General features: G+C 36.5%; 2 protein-coding genes and 1 non-coding gene across 3 annotated transcripts; 1 reads left to right on the top strand and 2 right to left on the bottom strand.

The window, feature by feature from the left end:
* On the bottom strand, window positions 1-5,186 carry LOC145115690 (FtsJ-like methyltransferase family protein). Its single transcript, XM_079052043.1, has 10 exons — window positions 4,632-5,186; window positions 3,724-3,927; window positions 3,583-3,629; window positions 3,344-3,500; window positions 3,185-3,246; window positions 2,881-3,073; window positions 2,453-2,542; window positions 1,592-1,734; window positions 1,302-1,428; window positions 1-1,210 (listed from the first exon to the last, which is right to left on the bottom strand). The coding sequence occupies exons 1-10, from the start codon at window positions 5,106-5,108 to the stop codon at window positions 191-193; spliced, it is 2,520 nt and encodes an 839-aa protein (XP_078908169.1). The 5' UTR covers window positions 5,109-5,186; the 3' UTR covers window positions 1-190.
* A 3,122-nt stretch (window positions 5,187-8,308) lies between these two features.
* LOC145111625 (SNF1-related protein kinase regulatory subunit gamma-1-like) lies at window positions 8,309-10,707 on the bottom strand. The gene is made up of 7 exons (XM_079047890.1): window positions 10,399-10,707; window positions 10,118-10,302; window positions 9,761-9,877; window positions 9,433-9,591; window positions 9,284-9,366; window positions 9,010-9,201; window positions 8,309-8,935 (listed from the first exon to the last, which is right to left on the bottom strand). The coding sequence occupies exons 1-7, from the start codon at window positions 10,637-10,639 to the stop codon at window positions 8,554-8,556; spliced, it is 1,359 nt and encodes a 452-aa protein (XP_078904016.1). The 5' UTR covers window positions 10,640-10,707; the 3' UTR covers window positions 8,309-8,553.
* A 6,664-nt stretch (window positions 10,708-17,371) lies between these two features.
* On the top strand, window positions 17,372-17,443 carry TRNAD-GUC (transfer RNA aspartic acid (anticodon GUC)). Its single transcript has one exon. It is a non-coding gene; the product is annotated as a tRNA-Asp (tRNA).
* Window positions 17,444-17,687: the final 244 nt, after the last annotated feature.

Raw genomic sequence — 17,687 nt, forward strand, 5'->3', positions numbered from 1 at the left:
TAAGCAACCAAACATGACAATAACTTTCATTTGTTGATCTCCAAATTCTTTAACAAAAAAACAAATTTATTTTACTATCAAAACAACATACCAAAATTTCAATTCAAAACTCATCAATCCTCTTTCCCTTGGTTCAAAAACCAAACCATACTACAACTTCACTTTCTTCTCCAATCCAAAACTTTCACCTTCACTTTCTTCCCGTTTTACCCTTGGCCGGACCAGCCGGTTTACCTTTCTGCCCTTTCCCACCTTTGCTACTCCCTTTACCTTTCCCTTTCCCTTTCCCCTTCCCCTTATCCTTAGTCATCCCTTGTTTCCTAGCATCACTCTTCATCCTCCTATCCACAAGCATCTTCCCTTTTCCAGCCCTCACTTGCACCCCTTTCTTAGCCACCACCAGTTCCTTCTTCGGCCTCTGTGGGACCGCTTTCTTATACAAAGTATCAATCATCTTCATCTTCGACTTCTCCGAAATATCCGCTTGATCCGAAATACTATTCGCCTTCTTTCTAACCTTCTCCATTTTCCTCATCGCAACCCGCTTCTTTCGGGCCTTCGCTTGGGCCACCTTCTTAGCAGGCCGAGCATTAATTTCCTTAAATTGGGCCTTCATTGCGTTCACCTCCTCTTTCGTTATGGGCTTCATTGGAACCATGTGTTTCCTCTCTTCATCTATGAACCATTTCGGTAGCCCTTCATCATCATGAAACATGTATTTGTTGTACGCATCATCCATCATTTGTTCTCTTTGTTTCTTTCGCAACATTTTCTTCGCACATGCTAAGATTTCGGCTTTTGTTTCCACGTCATCATCGGACTCGTCCGATGATGAGTCATCGCTCGAGTCTGTGTCCGGGCCCGCGACTACCTCAAGATCTTCGGTGGGTTGGGTTTTTGGGGTTGTTATGTTTTTCTTTGCGATTTTTGATTTTGGTTTACTTGGGACCATGATTTGGGTGTTATCAGGTTTCTTTTTGTTATCAATTTGCATTTCGTCTTCTTCATCGTCATCACTTACGGCCATTTTTGTAGTTTCTTGTTCGTTTTCATCATCAAACACATCTTGACTAAACCATTTTGCTGCGATTTCTTCTTCGGTAGGCTCGGTGTCATCAAATGGTATCATCAATGGATTTGTTTCTTGAATTTGTTGATCGTTGTCAGAGTCTTCATCTGGATGAACATCTTCTTCTTCTTCATCATCACCCTAAGAATATATAACAAAACATGTAAGAAACTAAGAACAATATTTAATTTAAAATTTCATTTGAAAAAAAATATATATATAAATATAAAACCTCAAGAAGTTGACCATCTTCAGAGTGTTTTTGCTTCAACCGTTTTCTCTGCTTTGTGCTCCCTTCTTTCTTTTCTATGTATTTCTCGTATGCATCTTCGAGTAATTGTTCCATTTGATCATCGTATCTGAAAGCAAGATTTGGAATTTAACTAAAGTAAAATTGCAAAGAACAGCAACATGCTTTACTCTCACTGCCAATATAGGTAATGTACTTTATTTTCACCCATATTTGCATTTTTTACACAAAAAAATGTAAGAATTATGACATTTTTTGGAGTGGGGACTCACCTTCGACGCTCTTCTTCAGAGTCAATGTCACTGAGTGACTCATCTTGGGAATCTGCTTGTGCTCCCTCATCATCACTATCTGCTGCTTCATTATTTGGACCATCATCTTCAGGGTTATCAACAGCCACCAGATCCTTCTTTCCCTGAATGACAAAAATATATAAAATTGTAAGTTTACTTCAAATGCATTAGTATCTAATTGAAATTAGGGCTGTTCACTATTTGGATAAAACCGAATTGTCCAATTGGACAATTTGGATTGGACTATTTGGTTCGGATATTCGGATCTTTGGATTGGTTTTCAACAAAACCGAATTATTATTTTGGATTGGTTTTGGTTTATAAAATAAGAACCGAATAGTCCAAAAAAACCGAATAAACATTTATTATTTAATTATTTATAATATATATTTATAGTTATTTATTAATTTTGTAATTTATTTTTTCAAACACGTTCAAAACATGTCACTCAATAAAAAAAAACATTAATATGCATTTTCTCTCAAAAGTTTTCTATCTATAAAATATTTAACTATAATATATCTTTTTAGTAGTTGTTTATAAATTTCAAACCACAACTAAATAATTTGTTTTCGCTTCTTGTATAAAGTTAAGTATATTATAATTATATGCCGTTTTAAAATGTTTTGGTTTTTGAAAACCGAATTATAAAAACCGATCCAACCGAATTGTAATTGGATCGGATCGGATTGGATTTGAATTTAGTTTGGACTATTTGGATCCATGTTTTGAAAACCGAAATCAATTTGGATTCACTTGTTTGGATCGGATCAAACCGATCCATCCAAACGAACACCCCTAATTGAAATGCACATTAATATTAAATGATAAAAATCTGACCTTGATAGAGGATAGAGAAAATAACTCGATATCAGTATATCCATCCTCCATTACATCACTCTGCATCCCAGTTGCTTTCCTTGCTTTATCCTAAAGTAACAGATTTGATTTTCAAGTTGATAAATACATTATTCATTTACCTAAGAAACAATGTACTTACATTTATTTGTTTCTTATAGCATTATCCTTTCATTTCTTCATAATATAGCATTGTAAGGCATTGTATTTTGAAAAACATACCCAAAGATAGAAGTGAAAAATACTTTGTATTTGAAAGAGAAAGCTATAATTAGGTAGATTTTTCAACATAAAATGTTGTAAAAAAGGATAAATAAAAGTAGAATGCTATAACATACAAATTAGTGGAATTACATTACTATTTCTTGCAATTAACACAAAATGAGATTAGTGATCAAAGTGTATCAAACCTTAGCTCGACGTTTTGCAACAATCTTTTTTGCCTGTTTTTTCTTACGCAACATAGCATTTGTCAAATCCTCCATTTCATTCAGTGCATCATCATCATCATCATCATCATCATCCTTCTTTTCAGGTTCAACATCTGCAGGTTTAGGGGTTTCCTTTTCAGGAGAGAAGGCCTTTCTGATATGAATACGCCACCTAAACATCCCAACAAAACACAAACAGAAAAAATACTTTCAAAATCGAGAAAAAGGAACATATATATATGTATGTGGTCAAAAGAAAAAGAAAGGAGAAAATGGCCTTTACTTCAATAAATGCTTGAAGTCTTGCTTCCCTAAAACACGCAAGTCATCACATAGTGCTTTAACCTGGTAAATCAAGAAATCTGAAATTGTTAACAAATGGAAACACAATAATCACATCACATCAAGAATAAAAAAAGAAAAAGGGACCTTAAGACATTACCTCCTCTGTAGTCAATGCATGATCCTTGATAGCTTGACAAGTGTCATCTTTGAATTTTATAGATGTAACAGAACCAAGAATATCTAGAGGAGCATCTGACCAAATAAACTCTGTAACTGAACTGGTTTTCCTCAAAGTCGTGTCACCATCTTCATACCTGATACATTAAAGTGGTTAGCAACAAGCCAACAACTTTAGGGTTTAGGATTTAGTGTTTAGGGTTTAGTGTTAGGGCTTACCCATCACGATGTCTCTTCTGTTTTGTTCCTCTAAGTACATCAAGAACCTGAATTTATAAATTTCATACACAAGGTGAAAGCTTTTTAGTTTTCTGTTGACATAAGTTGGATGGGTTATCAGAAGTGAAGAAATATTTGTACCTTTGGGGTTTCTTTGCCACTTTGGAAAAGATGCCTAACATCAAAAAGGCGAGGATCTATCTTAGCAGGTGCCTTATATTTCAGACATACAATATAAATTTCTGCAGATGTTGAACGACTGGCAGCTGGTTTATCCACTTCAACCTTTTCAAATAACTGTCTAAGACAGTAAAGGACAGCATTGTAGTCCCGAGATCTAAAAACCTGTTACAGATGTTACCAAGTGGTTAAAATCTAAGAATATGATGCTCTTTACATTGGATTAAGTGAGGGTAGGATCAAACATATAATAGAACATATGATTGTGTGAATACATTTTAGCATGAAAACAATATACAGGAACGTTAGGAAGGCTAAAATGAGCTAACTTAAAAAAACAAGAAAAGCAAAAGGTTTTCAATCCAACAATTCAGATACAAATTTGTACCTGAAGTAAATATAAAGATGTAATTTTTCCACAAATCACCACATGTAGAACAAAATTCTTTCAAATTAAGCCAAAAAACTTTAGTGCACCAGGCTCATCTTTCTATTTAACATTGATAATGGGAGTCAAAAACATCACATTTCCCTTAACCCCAAAGAAAGACTCGATTTAAATCAAAAGAAACTTGAAATGACTCCATTTCATTACAACAAACCTTCTTTAAAAGCAAGGAATCATCAACAAATTGAGGATATAACATAGAGGATGTTTGGATGTGTGATTAAACTGGTCAGTTTAGAGTGTTCAATAAAAAGTGATTATAATTGAGATTATTTAATGAAGAATAATCTAATTATCAATTTTAGGCACATGATTAATTATGATTATTGCTAAACATAACATAATCACGAATCGGTTTTGTTTTCAAATTTGCCAAACACTATTCTAGTTATAGAAATGTAAAAGGTCGAGAGATGGATACCTTGGTAATAAATGCTCCTTTCGGGGCCAACAACTCCGAAGCAAGCTTAATCGAATCAATAACCAGAGAATTCTGACTCGTAGCCTCCTGCGCCCAAGCACCACCGACATTAGGAGATCCATCGTGCAACACCAAATCAAAGGCTCTAACACCATTATCAGACATCAATCTCTTAACAGTAGCCCTACACTTAGGCGTGGTAATATCTTCTTGCACCGCGATGGCGCCACGAATGGGGCGAATAGGGTCAAGATCGACACCAATCACAAGGCTTCCAACAGGCACACGTTCGACGGCGGCTTGCATCCAACCACCGGGTGCGGCGCAGAGATCGAGAACGGCGTGAGAAGAACGGAGGAAAGTGTACTTGGAATCGAGCTGAATAAGTTTCCAAACAGCACGGGAACGGTAGCCATGTTCTTTGGCCAAGTGGTAAAACTTATCCAAACGATGCTTTCCCTTGGCCTTTCCACCCATCGTTAGCTGCTACTCGCGGAGGAAGTAGGGTTTAGGGAAGGGGACGTCTGTTATTATGATGATTTAGGGTTTACGGGTGGTGGAGGTAACTTGATATGGAGGAGTTCAAAGCGGCGCTTTCTACCCTACACTTCTATTTATTTCACTTTCGCCCTAAAAATGGGCATAAGTTTCAAAATCCAAAGCTTCAAATTCATTATCTTTTGACGGGAGAGTGAACATTTTGATCTCCGGATAATGACTTAAAACGGTAATATATTTTTTGATTCCTACAGTTATTGAGTTTTTTCTCGTCCACATTTACCCCTTCAACTTGTTAAACCGTACACATTCAGTCAGGTTAGCCGGGAAAAATGACTTAATATGGTAATATGTTTATCATTTTTTACACATTTAAACCTTAATATTTTTGTATACATTTAGTCTTTAATATTTTTTTTCAAAATAAGTCATTTTGTTTTTGTACTCATTCAATACTTATGAATGATTTCTTTAGGTTTTTCTCACGACATCTTACGTGGGACAATCATTGATGAGGTGTTTGGGGCTGTTGATGCTTATGTTCATCGCGATTTCGACTACTTGGTTACGTAGGTCTTGTGGTTTTGGCTTAGGTATTGTGTTCTGAACGTTGTAACTTCTTCATATGATATCGGATTTTAACGATTTGTATATCCATGTGTTCGTTTTTTGAGTCTACTACAACTTTCGTTAAGATTACTATCGTTAAAATGTAATATATTTTTACTTACGATTTTATAAATAAATAAAAAAAACATTCATACATGCATTCATAAAAAAAGTATGAATATAAAGATCGTAAGTAAAAATATATTACTTTTTAACAGAAGTAATCTAAACAAAAACTGTAGTAGACTAAACTATGAACACATTGATATAAAGATCGTTAAAATCTGAGATCGTATGAAGAAGTTATGACGTTCAGAACACATAACCTAAGCAACCAAGTAGTCGAGATTGTGATGGACATAAACATCAAAAGTCTCAAACACCTCATTAATGATTGTGTCACGTAAGATGTCGTGAGAAAAACCTAAAGAAATCATTTATAAGTACTGAATGAGTATAAAAAAATGTCTTATTTTGCAACAAAAAAATATTAATGATTAAATGTGTACAAAAATATTAAGCACTAAATGTGTACAAAGTGAGAAATATATTACCATATTAAGTCATTTTTACCGGCTAACATGTAGTAGCTGGTCATAAGAACCGAATGTGTACGGTTTAACAAGTTGAAAGGGTAAATGCGGATGAAAAAAAAAAAAAAAAACTCAGTGACCAAATATGTACAAATCGAAAAATATATTACCCTTTTAAGTCATTACCCTTTGATCGAATATGTACAAATCGAAAAATATTTACAAATCAAAAAATATGTACAAATCAAAAAATATATTAGCCTTTGATCTATCGTGCTTCATTTGCTTTTCTATTTTTTTAAACAAATGTATTGTAAATTTTGGTTATAAATCATATTATAGAAGTAATAATTAACTTTTTTTTCTTATAGAATCGATTTGTACAGTATTTTAGTTAATTTTGGATATCTTTTGACTAGTTTTGTGTATAGTATATTTAAAAAAATCTTAAATTAAAATTAAATTATAGGTTGAATCCGTGTTTTTAAGTAAAAATAACAAAATTATCACCTCTAAAGGCATTGTTAACTAATGATCTAAATGATATATGATATTTTTTTTTGGAACGGGACATATAATATTATTTACAGAAAAAACATGTAGAAAAAATATGTATAAGATATCTAGTGTAGATGTAATGCACCATGTTATATGATGAGGTGTCACATGTGAACCTAAGACCCTAGGAAGCTTCGCTCACTTTTTGTCTGTCACGTCATCATTTCCTTCACTTTTCTTTTCCTCACCAAAAAGTTGTATAAAATATCTAGTGTAGATGTAATGCACCATGTTTTATGATGAGGTGTCACATGTGAACCTAAGACCCTAGAAAGCTCCGCTCACTTTTTGTCTGCCACGTCATCATTTCTCTCACTTTTCTTTTCCTCACCAAAAAGTCGTGTGTGGGAAAAATCTTTTACTTTTTTAAAATATATATGTATATATATATATATATATATATATATATATATATATTTGATAACAAATCTCTTTTTTTCTTTCTCTTTCTAACTTTTAACATTATTTTTAATTAAAAAATTAAGAGTATTTAGATGGTTGGATTTTTTTGTGTTATGGTACACCCTTAGCTTAAGATTTAAGATTAAATGCAATATATATATTTTATAAAAAGAATAATAATACTTAGACAACCCTCAATGGTGAGCAAGAAGCTATCACTCACCAGTAAAACATTTAAAAAAAATGAAAGAAACCCTGCAATATCTACTCATGCCCACAAGCGCAACTTGCCTATTTCTTTATCTTTTTACTAGTTTATAACTCATGGGAACCACGATTACAAAATTAATTAAACTTTCATAGTGGGAAGTCAAAATTAATAATCAATTATTTTAATAAATTATTAATTAACAGATATTTTTAGTTATATAAAATTATAAACGTTAATTGAAATAAATACGTGAAATTATATCACCTTGTAATTTGTATTAATTTTATTTTAATTTTTATTCTAATGTTATTAATTTAATATAATTAGAGTACGAAATTTAAAATTGAGAATTAATAGGTTGACAGGTGACATTTATTAATTAGAAGGCCTAATAAGGTGACAAATAGCAAAAGAATAATAAAATATGCATTAATTAGGTGGCCTAATAGGATGACACATATCAAAAGGAAATTAAAACTATTCTTTTATTAGAATAGGGAGATTGCCCAAGTGTCAACCATGGAATTAAATTATTTTTTATAAACCAAAAGTAATTTTGAAATAAATATATTTTATTTTTATTTAAAAGGAAAATTAAAATGAGATTGATATTGATATAATTTTTATATATAATTTTCTAGTTAAAATTTGGGTTGGATTGAATTGTTAATAAATGATAAATTTTTGATATGATAGAGTTGTGTATTTTAACGAGAAATATTATAATTTTTTAATATATAAATGGGTTGTTAATGGGGATATCCTTTCACCAATAAAAATAAGGTTGAATAACCAAAACTTCAAACTAGACTATTACCAATCTAATTTAGTATTGGTGTTACTAAATCCAAAAATACAACTCGGAATAAACACTACTCGGGCACTAAAGATGGTTATTTGCCTATGCACGTTCATGTACAAAAAAATGGTTAACATTTAACCAAATCAAACATAAAAGTACTTGATGGCACCTAAAGTCCATTAGTCCAAAACTAACTACAATCTTTTAATGTAAAGTTGAGTTAACTTAAAACTATATTGTATAACTAATTACAATTTCACATGGGACAAACCATATAACACCCACGAATGGACCATGGTTCCAATGATTTCATTTCAATTGAACCATGGTTCCATCTTTAATGGTGCACCCAGACTCCTTCAAAGCCATGTCAAAGAAACCACCTCCATCAATCCTCGAGTCCATACAAGGGGGAGCAAACTCCACAAGCATGTCCCTCAATGTAAGCACTCCTTTCACTCTTCCACACTCATCTACAAGAAAACTAAAATCACTTTTCTTTTCTGCCAAATTCTTCATAGCTTCCTTCAAGGTATCCTTTTCCATGTTTGTAACCGGCGAGTCCATTCTCGGCCCAAACTTGTCTTTCAGCACAAGTGTCCCAGCAGATATCAGAGCCCCAAGATCATGGTCAATGTCATCAAGCGCTGGACCCGTGTCTATATGTATAAATTGCTCCACGCTCGTATCCCTGTAAACAATGAACGCTACTGGTAAATTGATATAAACTGGTAACTGTTAACTGATAAAAATAAGAGTACATACTCTCTATCGGTAAAAATACGATCATCACCCAATAGGCGGTGAATGTCGCTAACTCTGACGCATCCAATGAGTTTCTCGGTTTGTCGTTTGACTACTGCAACAGCGCAGACTTTTTTCTTCCATAAAACATGAACTGAGTCTGCAATGGTTTGATCATTGTAGATTGAAACAACTTGGTCATTGTGGTCAAACCTGTACAAGTGTCTTTGAAAATTAGCTGAATTGACAAAAGGAAATATATTGGTTAACCAATTTGACAAATATTTCTTTCAACCTGAAATCCGACAATGGTTTATCTGCAATGCTGTCAAACCACTCAAGTCCGCTCGATTGTAGGAGTACATGGTTTACCGAATTCTATCAAAACAAATGTCAAACTTAAGCTTCTATGTTTGGTGTGCATTATTAGGTGAGGATAGTTACCTCGGTAACAAAGCCCACGACTTTTGAACTGGAATGTTGGGTCACGGGGACCACGCTTGGCCGGTGCTTAGATAACAACAAAAGAACATGAAATAGTGTTTGGTCTCGTTTTACAGGGAACACGGGCTCCCACATAAATGATGCTGCTAGTTCGCCTATCTGGAGCACATCAGTCAAACATATCAAATAATGTATATACAACAACACTAGATGGGATTGGGAAAAAGAAGAATCAGATCGGAAGAAAGAAAGAAAGAAACAGGGTCTTAGTGATTCATGCATAAGGTATGTAATGTCATTGTTGAAACAGTTTAAAGAGACACCTGACCTTAGTCTCTGAAACAATTGGAGTTTGATTGAGCAAGGAGAAGAATCCTTGTGGCTTCGTCTTCTTGGTTCTTTTAGCATTATCTTTCTCGCTCCCAAAATGATGTTTTTTGAATTCCTAGAATGGAGTAGTTCGTCGAGCATCATGTTTCATTTAAACTCTGTTAACAACTACTTCCATTTGTCTCATGAAAATTGGAATCTTATTCATTATATGTATAGTGTAGATGCGACATTTAGGTACATCAAAACCATGCAGATTTTCAGATATCATAGTTGATGAGTTTAACCAGCAAAATCAAACACAAACTTTTTTACCTATTGAAAAAATGCAAAAATAATCAAAGCAAGGAACTACCTGGAGAGTCCAAAGAACCATATTAGAGAAGCTTATGAACCCAACGTAGGGATGTGAGAATGATGTGGTGAAGGTCGTGGTCGGATCTGGTTCCAAACCGTCTGCAACCAGAGCTCCACTCACATTCTTCTCATACAACATCTTGATCACATCCTTTACACATTCCTGCGTTCTCACAACCAGAACTGCCATAAATTCAAATCACAACGTCAATCATATCATCCACCCGAAAACCCTAATTTGGTGTTCGTTCATAATGAAATTGCGATTCGAAAGTGTACCTGTGGAGGGGGAATTGTGGATTCCAGGAATGGAGGAGATAGGTATATGATCAAGGAAGAGTTGAAGAGCACTGGCGGCATCCACCGGTGGTGTTGTCGGATTGGAAACACCGGCGTCGGAGTCGGTGTCGGAATTGGGATTGGGATTGGAGAGGGTTGATACGATTGCCTCTTTCTTCTCGATGATTCCACCTTTGGAATCGTTCACTATTTCTTCCACCTTTCTCAGATCCATTTGCATTTCTTCTTTTCTTCATGCTTCTGGTTCGGTTATGATATGTTGGTTATGGTTATGGAATGTACACGTGTATTTTCTTGCCACGTGACTTTATACATTCTGACTCTGTGTGGGCGGCTAGCCCGCTATCAATTTACAAATGCAGAACTAAATCGACTCATTATAATCAAACGGGCTTATGTCTCCATAAAATGTTGAAATGTATTTGATAAATTTTTTTAATAATCCAGTTATATCCAAATTTATAAAGACTTAGTTTGAAAAATTACATACTACGAAAATGAGGTTTTTAACCCAACTAAGAACATCCACAATGCAAGTTGTATAAGAGTTGAATAGGATGATGACTAGGATTGAATAAGAGTTGAATGGAATGTGAGTAATGACATGAAATAGAGTTAAATGGAAGAGTTGAATGATCATTGAATGGTTCAACAGAATAAATAAAGTGGTGATTAGGATTGAATATGTGTTTAATGGGTTGTGGGTGATGTTGTATAGATGTTTAATGGATGATGTGACAATCCATTTAACTCTATATAGTTCAATGAATTGTGGATGCCCTAACGAGTTAAGCCTAATTTTTCACTCGTTTTCCACGAAAAAAATAGAATCAAAAAAGTATTTTTATCTCGAATGAGTATATATTACATAGGGAAAATAAATTAATCTACCTCTTTTAAGGTCATTCACAATGTAACATTCATAAAATTTCATAAAAATTTAAACTTTTCAAACAACCAAAATCATAATTGTTTACATTATAGTTTTTCAAAACATGTTTATCATCAGAGTTTTGCCAAAATCACAAAACATAACATGAGGAGGTGCACGATCACGCATTCGCCTTTCCGCGATCCTTTAAGGTACCTGAAACATAATCCAAATTTGTAAGCCCAAAGCTTAGTGAGTTTCCCCCAAAGTACCAACACAACACAAAACCAGAATAATACAATAAACAACATGCATACAGAGCCTTCAGTCTGACTGGAACGCCCACCAGCCTACAGTCTATCTGATACGCTCACAAAACCTTCAGCATGACTGGTACGTCACATCGGGCCTTCAGCCTATCTGGAACGTTCTCCGGGCCTTCGGCCTGACTGGTACGCCCCACTGGCCTTCAGTCTATCTGGGACGCCCTGGGTCTGTTGGCCTTTAGCACAAAGCAGGTACGCTTCAACCCAATCACTCATACACCTTGTCGACACACACACACACACACACACACATATATATATATATATATATATATATATAACAGATAATCATGTAGTTAACCATCCAATAACAAACAGACAGATCTTACAGATCACTAAGCATAAGATCATCCTATCTACCAGGAAACATATCTAACAGATCACTTGTAACGCATGTCCCAAGCATTACTTAAATTATTTATTTAAGTTTAAGGTTTTGTGCATAGACTCGGCGAGTTGGGAGTTCAACTCGTCGAGTAGGAGCCTTATGGGTTGACGCGGGATCGAGACCTACTCGACGAGTAGGAGCTGTAAGGAGAAACCCTAGTTTTTAAGGGTTTGCACCCTATATAAAGAACATAACATGCCCTTGTGGCCTCCCTTAGCACCTTATTACCCAGAGAAGAGAGTTTGCGGCCGTAAACCCCTCTTGAGTGAGAAAAATAGCCATTGTGAGCAACCTTGAAGTGATTGTGAAGAACCTTATAGCTTGAAGAAGAAGGAGACCGGAGAGGGACAGTAGATCCAACATCTACATCATTTTTGCTAGCATCCTAAGGTATAAAGTCTTGATCTTGACTTCTAGTTACTTAGATCTCTTTCTTGGAAGTAAATGGCCATTTTTGGGGCAAAATGGAGTCAAGCTTGGATATGAACTTATCACAAGGATAGGGTCTGTTAGGCGTGTCAGACCCAACAAATAAAGGCGTACGATATACTCCAAAAGAATCCCACTATATTGCACTAAAAGGTAGTACAAGGCAAGCAGGGTCGATCCACAGAGACACGGGATAATTAGTCTATACCTCTTTGCGCAAGGTACTATGGTCACCAACAGTAAAGAGGGGGGGTTTGAGTGTAATGATGTAGCAAACCAATTTAAAACGCGAGTAAACAACTAAACCAATGAATTAAGTTCAGATTTTGTAAGGACTCCAACTCCATGTATGACAATCTAGCAATGTGAATCAAAGATGGCAAGACATTTGTTTCATTCTATCTAAGTTGGTACTTGAAAGTGTTAACAAGCTCTAACACTTTCCATTCACCACATTAATCAATCAAAACAAGCTCTTTGATTAATCCTAACCTTACTAACCTAATCTAAACAAGCTCTTAGAAGTAGATTAAAAGATTGCATTAAGCTTATTGTGAATGTTCCCAACAACACCCAATACTCCTCACAAGCTCGGGAGCGTAAGAATGTGTGAAAAGATTTACACTAAATTCATTCATAAGAAATCAATTTAATGTTTGTTACTTAGTTCAATTCACAAAACAATTACGGATTTTGCAAAATGAATAACTTGAATGACCTAACCCTAATTCAAATGGCCAATAAGAATCATTATTAGAATCAAACATTCGATTGAAGTAAAATCAGTTTCACTAGATAGAAATTAAACACAAACATCAGGTCATATGATTTGATTCACAGCCAAAAAGTCAAAACATGAAATTGGAGAAACTAGGGTTCTAGCCACACATGGCTAGAACAAGATCACAAGTCTAAAAGATGAAATTAAGTGTAATTACAACTTACAAAAATGAGAATTAATGTTTCCAAATGATTAACGTACAAACCCTTGCAAAAACCTTCGGATTCTCCTCTCCAATGGTGCTCTGATATGTTGTGTCTCTCCAAAAATGACCCAATTCTCGACATAAGGAAAAAGGGAAAAACTGCCAAAAAGCAGTTTTTTAGTTGAACACGGCCCGTGTCGATATAGAGTAAATCAACACGGGTCGTGTTAAGTGAAAACACACCCTTCAACTTCGATTCCAACTCTAAAGTATGATGCTAAAAAATGTTCAACTGGACCAACACGCCCCGTGTTAATATAGAGTAAATGAACACGGGTCGTGTTCAGTGAGGTCAAACTGCCTGGGATGGTCAAACACACCCCGTGTTGGATTTCTAGGCCAAACCCAACACGCCCCGTGTTGCCCTCTGACTCCGAGTCCGAACTTGATTTTCTCAATTCTTCCGTTTTACGCCCGATCATCCCGCAATCTTCACCAATGCCCCCTGGCACCCCCAAAAGCGCGCTCCAATCTCCGGTTTACCTGAAAATGTCATTAAAGAGTGCAAATAAGGTTGTTCTAGAAATTAACCTAAATATGATGAAATGCAATGAAAGCAATGAACAATTATGCTAAAAACATACATACAAATGGCTAAAGGTTGTGCAAAAAGGTGCACAAAATGCACCTAACAAATCTCCCCAAGCTTAGACCTTTCTTGTCCTCAAGAAAGAACAAGAAATAGAAAAAACAGGACTAGGGATGAATGCATGCAATGCAAACAATGAAAAAGAAAACGAAAAAAATATGTACAGAAGCACTAAAGAAACAAAATGTATCAAAAAGAAATTTAAGGCACAAGTAAATAATCTATATAAGTACGATCAGACTTTACATCAATATTGCTCCAATCATTAATACCTAGGCAACCATCCTGGTTCCTTCCATATATCACAGACTCCCAAAGTGAGGAAGACCCGAAACGGTGTAACCCAATAATCCAACCCTAGTTTTATTAAAACTTTATACCTTACTAAGCTTTATGGGCGAAAATAACATAGTCCGGATCTCATGTCCTTAAGACTAGATGGCCAAGAATCAGAATCGACGCATCCTTAAGAACCCGTCACGGCGAATCAGCTTTCGCTGAAACAGTGAGCCCACCCGAAGGGGCCCAGCTCCTATGCTTTCACTTTTTCGAGAGCCACAAGTATCATATCACACAGTTCTTCATTTGCCAGATTTGACTTTGAATTGGCTTTTGATTTGATTGAACTTTGATTTGTACTTCGTTTTGAATTTGGATTCTTCAATCTTCATTTTTGGAATTTCTTGAGATTTCTTCGTTTTGGCACTTGAAATTCTGATTTAGGTACTATGTAACATCCGGATACCCAGGTATCTTATTTTAAGTATTTTGTTGAATTTTAGAAAGGGACTCGGCGAGTAGGTGCTCAGACTCGCCGAGTGGAATGGCGCTTCTGCCAGCCTGGATTTAATGAAGGGACTCGGCGAGTCCATGCGTGGACTCGGCGAGTCCATGCGTGGACTCGGCGAGTCCGCGCTGTTAAATGAAGCCCTAATTTTCGGGGCTTGTGCCCTATTTAAAGGCCCTTATGGCCGTCATTTGAGGCCACCTTGTTCCAGAGAAACCCTAGAGAGAGTGAGGAAGGCTTGAGTGCAAGAAAGGGCTTATAATCTTCATTTTGGGGTGATTTTTGCTAGAGAACGAAGAGAGGATCCATCTAGAACGTGAAGGGAGCTTGGATTGGAGCTAATCATCTTGAGATATTGTCTCTGGAGATATAATCCCTTCTATTTCGTATTGATATGATAGATTTCATGATTTTAGGGTTTTTACCTCCCTTTTTTATAAGATCTAGTGAGTATGAGGTCCCCTTTGTGTTGATGATATCAGATCTGGACCTTGAGAGGTCCATAGAGTCACTACCTTCTAGCTTTTTGCAAGCAAATAAGCAATTGGAGACCAGGTTGCCATTTCTAGTGATATTTCTCCATTTGAGGCTTGATATGGGTTGCATGCACGTAAAGGTTGCACCTTTACGTGACTTTTGAATGTTAGAAGGATGGATCTACTGTTTGGTGAAGCAGATCTGACCTCAAGAGATCTTTTGAGAGTTTTCATGGGAGGAACTCGCCGAGTCCATAAGGGACTCGACGAGTCGAGTCGGGTTGCCCCGTGACTCGCGATCTGTAACGACCCGGGGAGTATAGGGTTGACTCAGTGAGTCAAGTGAGGACCAGGGACGAGGAGGCAGGCATGTACTCGCCGAGTCACTCTAGTGCGCTCGGCGAGTCTGGTCAATGTTGACTGTTGACTTTTGTTGACTTTTACGGATTAGTCAGTGTTTGGACTTATGAGCCATTAGAGGGGAAGAATGGTCTTTTACCCTTCTTAGAGAACTTATAGAGAGGAGTTGGCCTAGCCTTTAGAAGTTGTATTAATTAGAGAATTTATTTATGTGATTAGGTGAAGGCTAGTGCAGTATTTCAGAGTTCGAGGTTTACCGAGTTACTCGAGGTGAGTCTTCTCACTATACTTTACCTAGGGTGGTAATTAGAGTTATGTGACAGAGTATTTTGTATGCTTTTGCATGATGTGATTTCTATGTGATTTATGCTATGTATGTTACAGAGTTTACAGAGTTAGGACCGGAAGGTCCACAAAGTTAGGGCCAGAGGGCCCACAGAGTTATGGGACTGGAGGGTCCCACTGAGACACATTGACCAGAGGGTCAAACAGAGTTATAGCCTCGAGTGGCTAATATGTGTTGTGTGTGGTATTTTGGGGAACTCACTAAGCATTTATGCTTACAGTGTTTTGTGTTATGTGTTTCAGGTACCAGTGGGGATCGCGGGAAGGCGCCGACATGATCAGTACACACTATTGGAGTTTTATACATTATGATCTTGGGATGTGTTTTTATGGATTTGATATGTGATACATTGGGATTCGAGAATATTTATGAATGAAATCATATTTTAAAAAGTGAAAAATTGTTTTGAAATTTACGGTGTTACATACTAGATTTGACAGTTGTACCCTTCCTTCTTTCTTGACTGTGTGGATCTGATACTTAAGCTCTCTGTCACCGCGAGGGTGACGCGTGTCAACAAATAGGTCCGTGTTCTGTGGGTCCAGAGTTGCCGATAAAGATTCTTTTTAAACATTCAAAAGCAAATCATCCTAAAGCTGTTATTACCGCCCAAAAAACGTTTCAATATAATTTCTTTTTATTATCTAAGGCTAGGGTCTCGAATTACGGTGTTTGGGTCCCCTAGTTATGACAGCTGATTCTACACTTCCGGTAACTATCCGGTTGCTTCGGTATTTTTTTCATTTTGATTTCTCGTTTTCCCACTTCATGGAGCTATTGTATGTAAAGAGTGTCATCATTTTCTTTTTTTTCTTTTTTTTTTTATTTTATTATTTTTTTTTATGTATGGATGCATGAACCTAATGTGACTCTACCCCTCCCCAAGCTTAAAGATAAGCATCGTCCCCGATGCTTGAAGAGGGCGGAACAACCTAAAACAGAGGAGGAGGAGGATAATAACCGGAATTTCGGGTCCAAACCCAAAAATCTTCCTCATGTTTGCGTTGACGCTCTTGATCCCGATCGTACTGGGTGGTGAAGGAAGAGAAACTCTGAGTGAGGCTTGTAATATCTTGTTGGTAGGTGTCGAGGCGGGTATGGATGGACTGGAATTCATCCATATACTGTTGATGATAAGACGGGGGTGCAGCATAATGGGATGAGTCGGCACTACCGGTGGGAGGAGCATGGTGGGGTTCCTCCTCCTCTTCATCATCATCATCACCCTCCTCGTTTTCTTCACTTTGCTCATCTACCTCAGTGGAGTATGCATGGGGGAAGATGTATGGCATGATTTGCCAATCGGTCATGTGAATGGGATTCCGGAGATCAAGAATGCCTTTGTTTTCTGGTGTGATGAGGAGCTTTGGATCATGATTTTGACCCACGGTCCAGTCGTTGTAGTATAGTGGTAAGTATTCCCGCCTGTCACGCGGGTGACCCGGGTTCGATCCCCGGCAACGGCGCCAATTTGTTAGGCGTGTCAGACCCAACAAATAAAGGGGTACGATATACTCCAAAAGAATCCCACTATAGTGCACTAAAAGGTAGTACAAGGCAAGCAGGGTCGATCCACAGAGACACAGGATAATTAGTCTATACCTCTTTGCGCAAGGTACTATGGTCACCAACAGTAAAGAGGGGGGGGTTTGAGTGTAATGATGTAGCAAACCAATTTAAAACGCTAGTAAACAACTAAACCAATGAATT

Source organism: Lactuca virosa, chromosome 5 (genome assembly GCF_052849685.1).
Source record: "Lactuca virosa cultivar CGN04683 chromosome 5, Lactuca_virosa_CGN04683_v6, whole genome shotgun sequence".
Classification (NCBI taxonomy): Eukaryota; Viridiplantae; Streptophyta; class Magnoliopsida; order Asterales; family Asteraceae; genus Lactuca; species Lactuca virosa.

Coding starts and splice junctions, on each gene's coding strand:
- LOC145115690 (XM_079052043.1), bottom strand. CDS start 5,108: ATGGGTGGAAAGGCCAAGGGAAAGCATCGTTTGGATAAGTTTTACCAC. Junction 3,501..3,582: donor CAGAAGAGACATCGTGATGG/GTAAGCCCTAAC, acceptor TTAATGTATCAG/GTATGAAGATGGTGACACGA. Junction 3,247..3,343: donor ATGCATTGACTACAGAGGAG/GTAATGTCTTAA, acceptor TTGATTTACCAG/GTTAAAGCACTATGTGATGA.
- LOC145111625 (XM_079047890.1), bottom strand. CDS start 10,639: ATGCAAATGGATCTGAGAAAGGTGGAAGAAATAGTGAACGATTCCAAA. Junction 9,592..9,760: donor CAATTGTTTCAGAGACTAAG/GTCAGGTGTCTC, acceptor GATGTGCTCCAG/ATAGGCGAACTAGCAGCATC. Junction 8,936..9,009: donor CGTATTTTTACCGATAGAGA/GTATGTACTCTT, acceptor CATTGTTTACAG/GGATACGAGCGTGGAGCAAT.